General features: G+C 50.7%; 1 protein-coding gene across 1 annotated transcript; it reads right to left on the reverse strand.

Annotated features, from left to right (window-relative positions):
- On the reverse strand, positions 1 to 11,900 carry PLAC9 (placenta associated 9). Its single transcript, XM_074374308.1, has 4 exons — positions 11,719 to 11,900; positions 2,493 to 2,590; positions 1,214 to 1,343; positions 1 to 762 (listed from the first exon to the last, which is right to left on the reverse strand). Exons 1-4 carry the CDS (start codon positions 11,780 to 11,782, stop codon positions 752 to 754), a joined length of 303 nt encoding a protein of 100 aa, XP_074230409.1. The 5' UTR covers positions 11,783 to 11,900; the 3' UTR covers positions 1 to 751.
- Positions 11,901 to 14,180: the final 2,280 nt, after the last annotated feature.

Raw genomic sequence — 14,180 nt, forward strand, 5'->3', positions numbered from 1 at the left:
TCATGTATGATTCCATTTATATGTAACGGCAAGAACAGGCAAGTTCACAGAGACAGAAATGTTGGTGGTTTCTAAGAGATGCTGGGAGCAGGAATGGGAAGGGACTGCTCAGTAGGTACAGGGTTTCTTTCTGGGGTGATGAAAATATCTGGTTTTAGAAAATGGTGATGACTGCACAACATTGTAAAGCCACTGAATTTGCACCATTTTAAATGGTTAACATTTTGACTTTTATGTCAGGTGAATTTTACCTCTGTAGAAATATTTTTTAAAACTTTAATGTGTACACAAATCCCCTGGGGATCTCATTAAAATGTGGATTCTGATTCAGGAGGTAGGGCCCCCAGTTGTGCATTGTCAGTAAGCTCCCAGGTGACGCCCCTTCTCTTCACTCAGGGCCACACACTGAGTAACAAGGCTAGTCAAGGGCCCTTCCACTGTGTCGCCTTACGATTCTGGGCCTCAGGTACGTCTCCTCTGTGAACCTACTCCTACCCTGTCCGCCCCTATAAATAAGGCGGGCAGAAGCCCAGACCCACTGGGGCTCCGAAGTCTGAGCCTGCAGGGGGTGTGAGTCTCAGGGCATGACAGCAGATGGAGAAGGGCGTGTGGCTGCAAGGGTCACTGTCAGCAGACACAGAGGGGACCAAAGGAGTAGTTTTTATTTTGCACAAAGCTGAGGAAGGCAGGCCAGAACGCAAAGCTCTGTTCACAGAGGAGAGTTGCTGTATCAACTGCCAGTGGCTGGTGCTCAAAAGCGATCTGAAAGAAAGGGGGCGGCCTCGGAGTCAGCAAACAGGGGTGCTGAAGGCTCCTGCCCTCCCAGCCCAGTCCCCTGGGGACTCCCGTGCCAGGAGACACTGCTGATCAGAGGGATGCCGGTCTTCCCCGAGAGGGTCTGGTGGTGGCAGAGGAGAGGGAAAGGGGAGGAAAGGTGTGTAAATGGCCAGGGAAGGAGGCAGCTGCTCTGAGTCAGGGCAGTACTGAGAGGGGAACTGATCCGACAAGGTGCCCTGACTGGATGCTGAGCTGCAGCAACCCTGGGGGTGGGGGCAGAGAACGCCTGGGTTGAGTAGGGGTGATGCCTCCCACATCTATCCGAGGAGGAGCTGGAGCCTCCTCGGCTTGTCCAGGCTACACCATGGGGTGAGGCAGCCGTCCCCACCCTGCTGCCCAGCCCCCGAGGCTGCCTTCTCTGCTCAGAGCTGCTCACCATCTCCGTCTCCTAGGAGGTCAGGGATCGGGCTGAAGGGCCCTGGGGGCAAGTTCCAGGCCAGCTCCTCCAGCTGACCCAGCAGGCCTTTTACTTCTGCCTCCAGGTGCTCCACCGTCTTCTCCACTGTCTAGAGCAAGAAGAGATGGGGGCAGGGGAGAGGTGAGTAGAGGACAAAGTGCCAGGTCCTGCTTAGTCAGACATATCCTGGGGAGCACCTGGTAGTCAGCCCAGTGGGGTGCAGTGGGGAGAGAACTGGGTGCCAGGGGAGCTGGGTCCTCCCTGCTCAGGCTGCCCCGCCTGCCCCGCCTGCCTCTATTTCCCAGATGACAAAATCCTAAAGGCTCACTCTTTAAGGCCACCCCTGGCTCTGGCACTGAGCAGTTTCACCACTTAGTAACTGGTTTGTGTGACATGGAGGGACCCTGGGATTCATTTTTCAGCCCAGCGTTTCAGGACTTCACCACTGGGAGTTCACATTCTTTTTGTTGCCCTGCCCTCTGGTGGCCATTCTGCCAAATTACAGTTTGGGGATTTCAAAATTTTCTTTATTTAGAGTTCTTAACTTTTTTCGTGAATGAACCCTATTATCAGTCTGGTGAAACCTACAGACCCCCTATCAGAAAAATGCTTTCATTGAAAAAAATAAAACATATAGGATTTCCAGGGACATCAACTGCATTAAGATATCAACATATTAAAATTAAATTTTGATATAAAAATGTATGTATTTATTAACTTATGTAAGTAACACCAGGTCTGACAACTACTGAAATTTTGACATACTGATTGGAATAAATCATATGCTGAGATATTCCCAACGACTATAATAGGGTGAAACTCTGATTTGTACTGATAACAAAGTCACATACCGTTAATACTACTATGGTTTGTTGACTGTATTTATAATGAATGAGAATGCTAAATTTCAGTTAAAGTTTTGTGAAAATAAAGTGCAGTTTCCCCCCCCAACACACACAAGTTTATGGCCCCAGTTTACAAACCATGGTTGTATAAAAAACACAGTGACTGAATTTCCACCTGTTGTGAGTGATTACGCAGAGATCTCTGGCTGGGGCTAAGGGCAGGTAGAGTCTGTTGGCGGCTGGTCGGCCTCACAGCCCAGGTCAGGCAGGGAGACGTTGAACATGGTGGCCAGGGAGCAGGACTGGCCTGGATTTCCTCAATTTTCCATAGCAAGATTGGCCTGAACCCTCCAAAGCCACCCGCCTGGCAGGTGGTCCTGAAGCTGGATGTCCTCCCAGGTCACCCTCATTACCTCCTCCAGGACGTCTAACCGGCTGTGGATGGCCATGTGCTTGTCACACCCTGTGGCCCGAGCTGGGTCTCCGTGGGAGGGGATGAAGGGTTCGGCAGCTGTGGGAAAACAAGTCTTGTCACAGTGGGGCCCTCAGCTTCTCTGTAACACTAGAGACTCCCGCAAAGCCCTGGGCTCAAGTGAGGTGGCTCCTGAAAACAGTCCAAAGAGAAGCAGACGAAGGCTCAGTGTGGGTCAGGGTGTGAGTGTGGGGCTGCCCCACTCACTCACTGTCTCTCAGGCCATGGTTACCTACAGACCCAGGTGGGCTTCCTCAAGGAGGTGCTGCCTGAGCTGGGTATGATAAGGAAGGGAGGAAAGGTTTCAGCCAGGGAGGAACGGCATGTGCAAAGATAGAGAGGCATGAAATAGCATAGCTCAGTGCACAAACCCTCAGGGAGTCTGGAGTGGCTGGAAAGTACAGGGTGGGTGGGAGATGAGAGTGGATCATAGAAACGAAGTCTGGGTCCTTAATAAACCAATCACGATGCTTGTTTGGGGGGTTTAACAAGAGTCATGTGGCCATATATGAACTTTTAAAACACAAAGAATGGATTGGAAGGATCTGTCTTTGAAAGCTAGATGTTATTGCAGTAATCGGCATAAGAAGTAATGAAAGGAGACAGTAGCCACAGGAAGAGAGGAAGACAATGTGTGGAGATGTGTTAGTGACAGCATTGACCTTGGGGACCAGTTCGTATCATCTGACATTTTATGAGTGCTCACTATGTACAGCATGGTGTGCTAAAGAAATGTGTTAACTCAGTCAACCTCTACAACCACCAACCATTATCCCCAGTTTACATGTAATGAAACTGACGCACAAAGGGGTGAAATGATACGTCCAGCATCACACAGCTTGTAAGCTGAAGATCTGAGGTTCAACCTGTTCAACTCTTAACTCATCATTTTCCTCCCCAATATTGGTTCTCCCTTGGTTCTTCCTGGCATCACCAACCCTCACACCAGAAGTCTCAGAGCTCCAGTTTCAGTGCCTGCAGGGCACCCAAGTTGGCTGGAACCTTGGAGAACAGGTTGGAGGATACTGTCCCAGAAACAAAGAGAAGAAAGAGCTTTAAGAGGAGGAAACGGTCAGCCTGGCCTAAAGCAGCAGGGAGGTCTAGCAAGATGAAGACTAAAACACTGAGCAACAGAAAAGTCGATGCTGAATTCCACCCCAGCACTTTTAGCGGAGAGGTGGAGGAGAGCAAACTTTAGATCAGGGTGGGAATGAGAAGGGGAGGAAAGGTCAGGAGGCAGCAACTTAGATCCTGGAAAATATTTCCAAGAAGCTTGGCTTTAAAGGAAGGGAGATCTGATCACAAGGTCTAGCTGAGTGTTTACTGTTGTCACTTCTGGTTCTTTAAGCATTGAACACAACCATGCTTAGAGCCTGAGGACCGGGAGAAGATGGGAGAGCTGAAGGAATGCATTTCCCAATAAGATGTGAGGCCATGGAATCCAGCAACGGTGGCAGGGGCTAGGGACCACCTGTGGAAGGAAGAGAGAGGACATGTGGCAAAAATGGGTTAAAAAGTTCTACTTAAAGGGCTAAGAAGTTGAGTGAGTCCCACCTGATGGCCTCTATTCACTCTGTAACGAGGGGAACCATCTGCTGAAAATGCATGCGGGGTTAGGAAAGGAGAGAGCCAGTTGTGACGTTTTCAGGAATTCTCGGAGTGGGTTATCAGGTGCAGCCACTAAAATGGAAGCCCTGGCAAGAGTAGCTACACCACAGAAACGGACACAGGCTTTTTTGTTTGTTTCCCGAGAACCACACCCCTGGATGAGGGGTTTGAATAAAGAGAGAGCTCCAAAAGGGGGTGAGGACAATGAAGGAGGCAGTTAGGAGGACCCTGTGCAGAAGGACCCAGAATCACCAAGGAAGCCCCTCCCCCAGCAGCTCAGCAGGTGGGTGCAGGGCAGCAAAGACAGGGGGCTGGACAGGGCTGACACCTGGGAGCCTGCAGGATGAGCGCAGTGGACAGCAAGAGAGCAAAGGAACGGAGGATCTGACCAGCAAGGACTTAAGGGGATGAGCTCTGGAGTCTAGCCTGGATAGGAAAGGGGAAAAGGCCAACAAGAGGAACAAAAATTGGGAGAACTGGAGGGGCTGAAGGGATGGGAGGTCTTGATGAGATAACAGGAGTAACCGAGAGAACAAGTGATAAGGGATGTTGCAGTTTTAGCTTTTAGAGGTGGAACAGCTTCAGAGTGACAAGATCGAGGCTGTGGCCACGGTTGTGGGCATCTGAAGCGGGGTGAAGGTAAGAGTTATTGGACTTAATCTTTGTAGATGCAAAACTCTTCTAAGACCTCGGAGTTGGCTGGGTTGCCCAAGGAACCATATAAAGTTGACCAGAAGGTTGGCAGTTCTTGCTGTAAGGACGGGGATGGTGAGTCATTTGGCTGCTGATGAACGTGTAACTCTGAGAGGTTGAGTGACTTGCCCAAGGTCACACAGTGGGCTGGACCTCAAGCACCCTGGCCTTCTCCCGGCCCCACCTCAGCAAGCCGGCCTTCTGGAGCTCTGCCAGAGTCCCCTCACCCTAACAGTCTCTGGTCCCAACTGGATCTGGATCCCAGCCCTTCCACTCAGGAGCAAGAACCAAGAGCAGGCACAAAACCTTCTTCCACTCTGAGCATCTTCTGTGGTGAACAGTTCGCGTTTTTACATTCTCCTTTTCATTACAGCCCTCCACTGAACTTAGAAAAGCCTCCTCAAGAGACAGTGGTGTAGTTGTTGACTTTGGGGAGGGAGAGGGTGTTACAATGGCACTTTGGCTGTTTTTTTTTTTTTTAAGGGAGTCTTTCAGAGATCTAGACTGAAATATTTATAGATGAAATGCTATGATGTCTTGGATTTACTTCAGAACAACCCAGGCCTGGCAGTGGGAGGAGGCATGGCTGGGGGTACTGAGCAAACAAGCTTGGCTGAGATTGAGAACTGTTAAGACTGAGCGATGGGGACACGGGGTTCATTCTGCTCTTCTCCATACTTTTGGATATACGATTTGAAATTTTCCGTAAGAAAAGCCAGTTGACTGGTGGGGTTGTTAGCAAAAAGCAGAAGCCAGCGTGGGCTTTGTGCATTGACATAAAATGTTCAGGACGAGGGGGGGTGGTCTGAGAAACCCCACCTGGAGGGCTGTGCTCCATTCTGGCCCACGCGTTGTGGGAGGCCTTGAACAGGCAGAGGCAGGTCTAGAGGGGGCCACGGTGAAGGGACTCCAGATTCTGACTCACTGGGCTCAGCTAGAGATGAAAGACTTTGAGGGGGCAGGAAGAGCTGTTCTCGCGCACAGAGGGCTGTCTGGGGAGAGGGGTTCTGTGTCCACACTCACCCTCTGTAGGCTCTGCCCTGTGGCCAAGCCTTTCCCCTGAGCCCCACCTGCCCCCTCCCAGACCCTACACTACTCTTCCCCTCCTCCCAGCCTCGGCCAAGAGGAGGCAACATAACCCGGCCAGCCAAGCGGGGCCCCGCCAGTTCTGTAAGTCACGGACAACATGAATCTGCTTCCCTCCCTTAGCCTAAAACATCCTGTTCCCTACGTGTCTGCGATGAGGTCTAACTTGGCTCCCAAACCCCTCCAGGGAAGAGGCTGGGCCGAGGGCTGTTCTCCACATCACACAGCAATAATCCCTCACATCTGGACAGAACTGCACCCTGGGCCGCACCGCACAACTGTCTGTGAGCTCATCCAGCCTCCCAGCGGGCTCCGGGAGAGAGAGCTGGGGCAGAGCCAGAGCCGGGCCCGGGCCCGCACCACGGCCTGCACCACTGTGTCCCCACCCCGCCGGGGCCTCGGCGTCCATCTCAAGGGATCTCAATGCACGACAGCAGGAAACACACCAGTGACCCCCCCACTCTCCACCAGGCTCAGCCACAGATGGGTGTGAGCCCCTGGGAGCCTTCCTCTCCCTGAGCCCCTGCTGCCCACTGTGGACCCCAGGGTGGGGAGGGCAGAGGTGCTGCCGGCCCAGATGTAGCTCCTCCGTGATCCGGCTCTGTCTCTCAAGCCTCAGAACTTAGCTGCAAGGACAGAACCAGGATGAGTCAAGGACAAGTTGCCAAGAACTAGGCAGGAACTTCCTTTTCTTCTTGCTTCCCCACTAGTGGGAAGGGGCTCCCGGTCATGCCAGCTTCATGGGGCTTTGGGGAAGCTCAAAACAGGGAAGGAGGCAAGGAGGCTGAAGGATTATCACGCTCGGCCGTGGGCAGCCAAGGCTGTGGTTCCCAGTGTTCCCTTCCTGCCTTCGCTCCCGCCCTCCCGGCCCCGGCCAGTTGGGAAATGGACCTTCTTGGATGCTGGGTTGTTTTCCCTGGCCTGGCTCCTGCTCAGGGCCTATGTGTGCCCTGGATGGCGGCCACGGGTGGAACATGGTGAGAGCGGGCTGCCGGTGGAGGCCAGAGGCCCAGGGAGGCACTGGGCTAACTTCTCCAGTTAAAGGGACATCCCTCTGGGCCCCCATTCTCTGAGCGGGCAGCACAGCCCTCTCCACTGACAGGCAGAGGAGACCTTTTGTCTCTGCATCCAAACACTGAGAAGGCGCACACAACTCAAATGACTCCTGACCCTGAAAGGTGCTGCTGTGCCTCTGAACATCAAAGACAGCCTCTGCTTTGACTGGTCCCACTTGTCACTTGGGGGTTAATTCTATTTGACCACATTCAATATAATAGCATAATAAATTTTACCACATTCAATATTTGTATTAAAATTTGTGATTCCTGCCAAACCATCAGTGGTTTTTGATTTTTTTTTTTAAGCAGAACACTTTTCAATTGTATGAAGAACTCTAATCTGTGGACCTGCTCTAGCTGAAACAGGAGAGGGGCCCTCAAACCCCCCTAAATGGGAGCTCAGATTCTGAGGAACATTTTTATTTTGTTCTGTTTGCGGAGCGATACATTCTGTGTCCCTTGTTCTCTGGTCATTTTCCAGATGTGGATTTGAGCCTTGGTGATCACCCGGAGAGCTTACCAATGTCATTTCAATACATTCAGTATCTGGTTAGGTGAGGATACAAGCTGAGCTGCTGTAACAGAGAGCCCCCCTCAACCACACACATGTCAGTTCAGAGGCAGACGGGCTGGTGGGTGGGACTGGCAAGCTGCTCTGCTCCCCGAGGCCATACAGGAACCGGGATTCCTTCTACCTTGGAATACTGTGTTTTTTTTAATCCACTGGGTTATGAAGTACTAGAACACTCCCAAACCCCTACCACGCTGAGGTCTAGGAGGCCACCCAGGATAAACCTCTCTCCATGCGCCGCGAACAGAGCACGAGGTTGGGAGTCAGAGATGCAGCCCCACCTCCAATGTGTGCTGACTGTGCTCTTTGCCTCTCACCCAGCTTCCTCGTCTGTAAGGGATCTGCCCTGCTCTGTCTACTTGGCGGGATGGCTGTGTTGAACTGAGGGGATCCTGCACTTGAAGGTGCCTTGGAACTGCTAAGTGATGTGCAAATGCCATTTGGGGCACTTACCAGGTGAGCTGGAGACCGAGCAAGTCAGTGAATGCCTCCGCGGCCCTGCCACTCCACACGGAGCCAGTGCTCTTTGCTAGATCCCACTGACCAGGTCTCCTCAAGGTGGGGCGGTGTCTGCTCTAAGACTAAACCCATGGAGGGGCCAACGGGGGGGTGGGGGGGTGCTTCTCCAACAAGCACACAGAGGGCGCAGTCCTGACCAGGCTCAGAGTCTCTAGTACAAGCCAATCCCACTTGCTGGATCCTTGGTTTCTTCACCTTTAGAATGGGTACAATCATACTCTATTTGAAGCTACAGTCAATTGGTGATCACTTATGTGCCAAGCTTTGTGTTGGGTGCTTGCCTGCATTAACTCATTGAATTCTACCTGTGAGTTTAGTACCCTTAGGAAACGAAAGATCAAAGAGACTGAGTAACACACCCAAGTAGACTACACAGCTGCCAGGTGGCGGGGACAGGATTTGAATCCTATCTGTCTGTGCTGTGTACCGACTGTTGGGTGATGAATTAAGTGCCTCCCATCTTAGGGTCTCCTTTGTAAAATGAGGGGCTGGACAGATTTGGGGCAAAGGGGACCTGTATGTATGACACCTTTGCACCTGTCTTGAGGCCCCACAAGAGCCCAACTGTGTACACTGGATCGAACTGTCTTTGAGAGGTTCGCTCCCCACAGCACTCGCTTTTGTTAGAAGAAATGCCATGATCCTCACCACAGCCCTTCAGCATCTTCTTCTTTTATCCAAAGCAATAAGCAGAATCGCAACCGAAGACAGATGTCCATGGGGACGTGGAGTGGTGGTGGACAGCGGAGAGCCTCCCCGGAGGGCCCCAGGGCATGGGTGAGAATGGCTAACAGGACTAGGCTCTAGGCCTTTAGATCCCACTGATGGCAAAATAGGAAAGGAGCCCAGCTGAAGCCTTAACTTAAAAAAAAAAATTCTCTACAAGTAACACAAAGCAGTCTGCTTCACTCAACCCATAAAGAACTTTTACTGATGACGGTGAAAAATCCTAATACCACAATTGAAAAGTCTAAGACAATTCACAAGAATTAGTAGAAATAACTAACATGCACTTGAAGAAAGTCTCACCTAGGTAGTAATCAAAGAAATGCAAATTAAAGCAATAAGCCACCTTAAAGTATTCTCGCAAAAAAAACCACACCAAACCTAACTGGAATGTGAAGAAGCTTCTAGAGCTAACTACCAGTTTATAGACAATACAGGGGAGAGAAGAACATTCAAATGACATCTGGGGGGTGCAGGCAGCTAAAACCTAAATGTGGAAAAGCTAGGCTTAACAACTCAGCTTCTTCAACAAACACACTTTAAGAAAAAAAGGAAAAAGAAATTACTAAAGAAACTTAAAAATTTACTGAAAGAAACTTAACAGACACATCGATCAAAAGCAATGTATTCACCTTATGTGGATCAAACAAACCAAATGTAAAAACAAGATGCAATCAGGGCAGCTGAACACTGATTGGATATTTGCTGATATTAAGGAATTATTGTAATAAATTTTAGAGTGTAATAAGGGTAGGGTAGTTACATTTATCAAAAGATTACTTATCTTTTAGAGATACACAAAGCAGTATTTATAGATAAAATTATATAATGCCTGGAATTTCCTCGAAAATAATCTGAGGGAGGGGAGAGAAGGTGGGAACAAAAGGTAAATCAGGACTGGTCAGGAATGCATCCTTGTTGAAGCAGAGTGATGGGCACATGGGGGTTCATTATACTATTCTGTGTTGATATCCAAAAGATTTCATGATCAGCAGTTAAGAAAAACAACGGTATATTGTCTGAAGTCTGAAAGGTTAATACACAAAAATTTGTAAACTCTATGTGAAATTACATTAATATGTTTATACTTTCTTCTTTAAAAAAAATCTACAGCAATGAACCTATGCAATTAGAGAGAAAATAATGTTTAAAAACAGCTTTAAACTAAAGCATATATACCAGTCGTGGCTAAAGGGACCATAAAAAGTCAGCGACTTGTGGACAGCGGCCAACCCCACCCTCTGGGGGAGCACAGACTCGGCTTTGTCCCCTTGGTCCTGGAGGTGGGGGCTCCGGGAGGAGGAGCAGGGAAGGAAAGGGAAAAGACGGGCACTGTGGGCCGGGCTTTATGCAGGGCTGGTCCCAGCCACTCCTCACGCAGCCTGTGAAGAAGCGGTGGCTGGTCCTGGTCCTCCTTAACCCACCTCAGTGGAGAAACCAGGGCTTAAGAGAGATCAGCAGAGCTGTCTGAGGGGATGAGGGCAGGAGCCGACGTGTGTTGACACGTGTTCCGTGTTCCGTGCTGGGTGCTTTCTTTCCATCCAGCTCTGCGTGGTGGGTGCCATTCTCCCCAACTTACAGAAGAGGAACCAGTCTCAGGGAGGTGATGTGACTCACCCAAGGTCACCAGGGCCAGGACTGGCCTCAACTCTTTCCCTGGGTGCTCACTCCCACAGTTTCCTGTGCCCTGAGCGGGTCTGGGCGAGGGGTAAGGGGACCTTCCATCTTAATACAGGGCGCTTCACCTGGGTGACTCACATCCACTGGCTCCAGGTTGATGGAGGAGCTGGTGGGCTGAGGGACAGGAGCCCTGGATGCCTAGAGACCTGAGCCTGCCTCTCACCTGCACAGCTGGGATAAGCACCAGCTACCTCTGATTGAGGCCCACAGGAGACATGGGGTAAATGGGAACGTGGCTTGTAAACTGTAAAGTGACATACAAACTGCAGAGTCTTGGGGTGGCAGAATGAACATCTGTGTGTACAATAAGTGCCTCTGTGGCCAACCCGTCCGACCCTCACCTGGGAAGGGGCAGCCCTAAGACAGCTGTCAGGGAGGGGAGAGGGGCAGGGCACGAGGGAACCCAGCCAGCGGGGCACCCAGAGGGCCTCTCCCTCCCGCAGCAACCCCCCCCCCCAAGGCAGCTGAGGCCCTGGGGGAAGCTCTCCAGAAGGCTGCTGAGTGGCCTCACCCAGACTGCAGAACCCCCAAGGCCACCTGGCAGGTAAAGCAGTGGCCTCCTGGCCCCTGCCTGGCTGTGCTGGGCGCAGGCCTGGGTCATCCGCCCGCAGGAGCTCAGCTTCCCAAGGAAATTCCCGGTAAAACCAGGCCTGGGCGGCCCTGCAGGCCCTCTGGGCGGGGCGGCCGCATCCCGCAGACGTGACCTTCCACCTTGTGAGCCAGGTCTCCTCTCTCTCCTCCCGACCCGGGGCACTGAGTCTCTCCGCTCTCGCTCTTCCTTTTGGTCTCTCTCAAATCCTTCTCTTCTCCTCAGTGTCCTCTCTCTCTCTCCCTCTCCTCCTCCCTCTCCCCCAACCCCTTTCCCTTGCCATCTTAGTTCCTCTATTTCTTTCCCTCTTGTTCCGTTTGCCTCTCAAACTCCTTTTTCTCTCTAGCCTCATTCATGGTTCATACCCGCCTGTTTACCCAAAGTCTCTTTCGGTCCCAGCCTCTCCCTTTCTCAATTCCTCCGTCTCTCCTTTCTAATTCTCTCTGTCCCTCTGCCTTTCTCTCTCCCTTTTTCTGTCTCCGTCTTTCTCTCTGTTTTCTCTCACCATCCTCCTCTCTCCCTCCCTCTCTTTCTCCATCTGGCTCCGTTTGCATCTCCCTCCCTCTCTCCTGCTCCATCCTCGCGTTCCGCGATCTCCCCGGCCCCGGCCCCCGCCCCGCGCCCGGGCCCCACTCACCGGCGAAGGCGCCCGCGGCGCGGAGCAGGGCGAGCCCGGCCAGCGCGCAGAGCAGGGGCCGCATGGTGCCGGCCGGCGGAGCGCAGCGCAGCGTCTGCCCGCGGCCGCCCTCTCCGCCCTCCCCGGGATCGCGCCGGCCCGCCTGGGAGGAAATGCTCGCAGTCCCAGCCAAGATTCCTGGGCGGCTCCGGGCTTTTTGGCTGGAACGAGCCCGCCCCCTCCAGAGACCCCGCGGGCGGAGGGGCCGACGTACCCGGCTGGGCGCCTCCCCAGGAAAGGGCCGCGCTCGGAGCCCCCCGCAGCTCCCCGGGGCCCGGGGTTCGTTATGAGCCCATTTCACAGACAGGCCGACTGAAGCCTCGAGAGAAGTTCCACCCACACCTGTGGCGCAGGTTCTGCACCCTTGACTGAACGGAATGTGGAAGCTTTTCTCTGCCCACCAGGAATACATAATCAACTCTCATTACATTGGACAGTGTCGCCCTGAGAGGAAGATTCAGAAGCGGTGCCTGCCTCCTATAGAAACTTTGCTAAAGGATTGTTTGTTAAAAGAAACTTTTTGTTTCACAGTATTTTGAAAGAAACTTTTCAAAAGAAGGTAAAATCATAACTTTAATCCAGGTATAAAATGGGCATGTGCTGAGGATTTCATTTAACTGATGAACGAGGGAACCAGTAAGAGGTGACAGACCTTGGGAAGAAGACACAGATCTGGACTATTAACGTGAATGTGCAAATAGAGGTAAAACTGGCTGCTTCCACACTGTAGAGAAGGAGAATTAATTGAAACTTTCACAGGACTAATTTGTGTATCTAGACAAGAACTCTTTTGCATAGCTATCTACAATTTCCAGGCTTGTAAAATGGCTTAAAAGCGATGAAAGGCCCAGAGCCCTAACAGAATCAGAATACTTAAGCTCTGAACTAGTTAGTGTTAGGTAAACTCTGAATGAGGTGGGAAACGTAATAATTCTCGTATTCACATCTGCCCTCGCGTTCATGGTCTAATAACCACCATGATATTAATGAACAATAGCTAAGCTTTGATTTATTCTACATACACCATCTCTCTGATCTTCACTGCACCCCATGAGGGGTGCATTATTATGTCCATTCTGCAGATCAAGATATTGAGGCTTAGAGATATTAAGAGCCTTGCTGATAGTCACACAGTGGAGTCAGGATTTGAATCCAGTTCTGCCACCTCTGCAGATTATCTATAGATAGTAAAATACAGGGTATCCCCAAGAGCCAGGGACAGGGAATTACTCCATTCTAAGCAAGCTCAGAATAAGAGCTGAGTAGGGTTTTCAGTTAACTTCAAAGCATCCCCAGCTCCCTCTGGTTTAGAACACAATAGTCAAACCCTCACGCACTCAACTAGTGTGGGAGGTGGGGTAAGGGAAGATTTGGGAAAACAAAAAGCAAAAGCCTCAGCCCTAACATCTGTGCTGCAGAGCCTTGAGTGTCCCCCTTGGCTGCCAGTGGAGCCCCTTCGTCACCAAGCGCAGGAGAACATCTTTATCCATCAGGGGGCCCTATTAGGGTTAAATGGAGCCCTTGCAGATCAAGGCTGCATCTCTGCCTTCTCTGTTCCTGACTGTGGCTGTACAGTTGTCCAATACAGTCACCACACTAACCTGTAATCCTTCCTTCTCTCCTCCTCCTCCTCCAGATAATAATAGCCTCAGGCACACAAATCCAGGCTTTGAGTCAGCAGATCTTGGACAGAGACTAGGATCTAAATTTTTAAAAAACTCTTTTGGGAATTGGGATGCCCACGTGAACTGGCTCAGAAGAAGTACTTCTTTCAGGAAAACCAAGAATTTCTTACACTTGGTAGTAGGACTTTGTTGATAGTTTACCTAGATGGGAAATTGTCAGAAGACAGTCAAACCCACAGGGATTCTTGCAGCTCAGAATGAGTGGGCTGCGTAATATTTTGAATTTGCAATAAAAAACACATACATACATTCAGGGTAAAACACAACACTCGTCCCTATCACTAACTCCCCCCACCCCGCCGGTGATTCCAGTCCAGTCCCCGAGCTTGGTGGACTCTTCCAACTCCGTGTCTACGCATTCGTATCCATCCAATATAAATTCAGACATACATGTATATACATGGAATTGAATAATGGATATTTTGGGATTTACTTTCATGTTCATGTTCATCTCAGTCATAACAGGAAGTCTTAAAGATCATTCTGTGTTACTGCATCTAAATCCACTTCATTCCTTTGAAGAGTTGCAAGGTATCTCATGATTGGCTGCACTATTGTTTGTCCAGATAGTCACCTATTGATGGACATAGAGTTGGTTTCCTTTTTTTCCCCCTAGTGTAAAGCATGTTTCAGTGAACATCCTTTTGCATATATCTTGATGTATATATTACATAATCCTGTATTTCTGAAAGGCTTGATTTCTGGAAAAGGAATCATTGATTCAGAGGGCCTTTTACA

Source organism: Camelus bactrianus, chromosome 11, assembly GCF_048773025.1.
Source record: "Camelus bactrianus isolate YW-2024 breed Bactrian camel chromosome 11, ASM4877302v1, whole genome shotgun sequence".
NCBI lineage: Eukaryota > Metazoa > Chordata > Mammalia > Artiodactyla > Camelidae > Camelus > Camelus bactrianus.

Coding starts and splice junctions, on each gene's coding strand:
- PLAC9 (XM_074374308.1), bottom strand. CDS start 11,782: ATGCGGCCCCTGCTCTGCGCGCTGGCCGGGCTCGCCCTGCTCCGCGCC. Junction 2,591..11,718: donor CGCCGCGGGCGCCTTCGCCG/GTGAGTGGGGCC, acceptor GTTTTCCCACAG/CTGCCGAACCCTTCATCCCC. Junction 1,344..2,492: donor GGTTAGACGTCCTGGAGGAG/GTAATGAGGGTG, acceptor TTCTTGCTCTAG/ACAGTGGAGAAGACGGTGGA.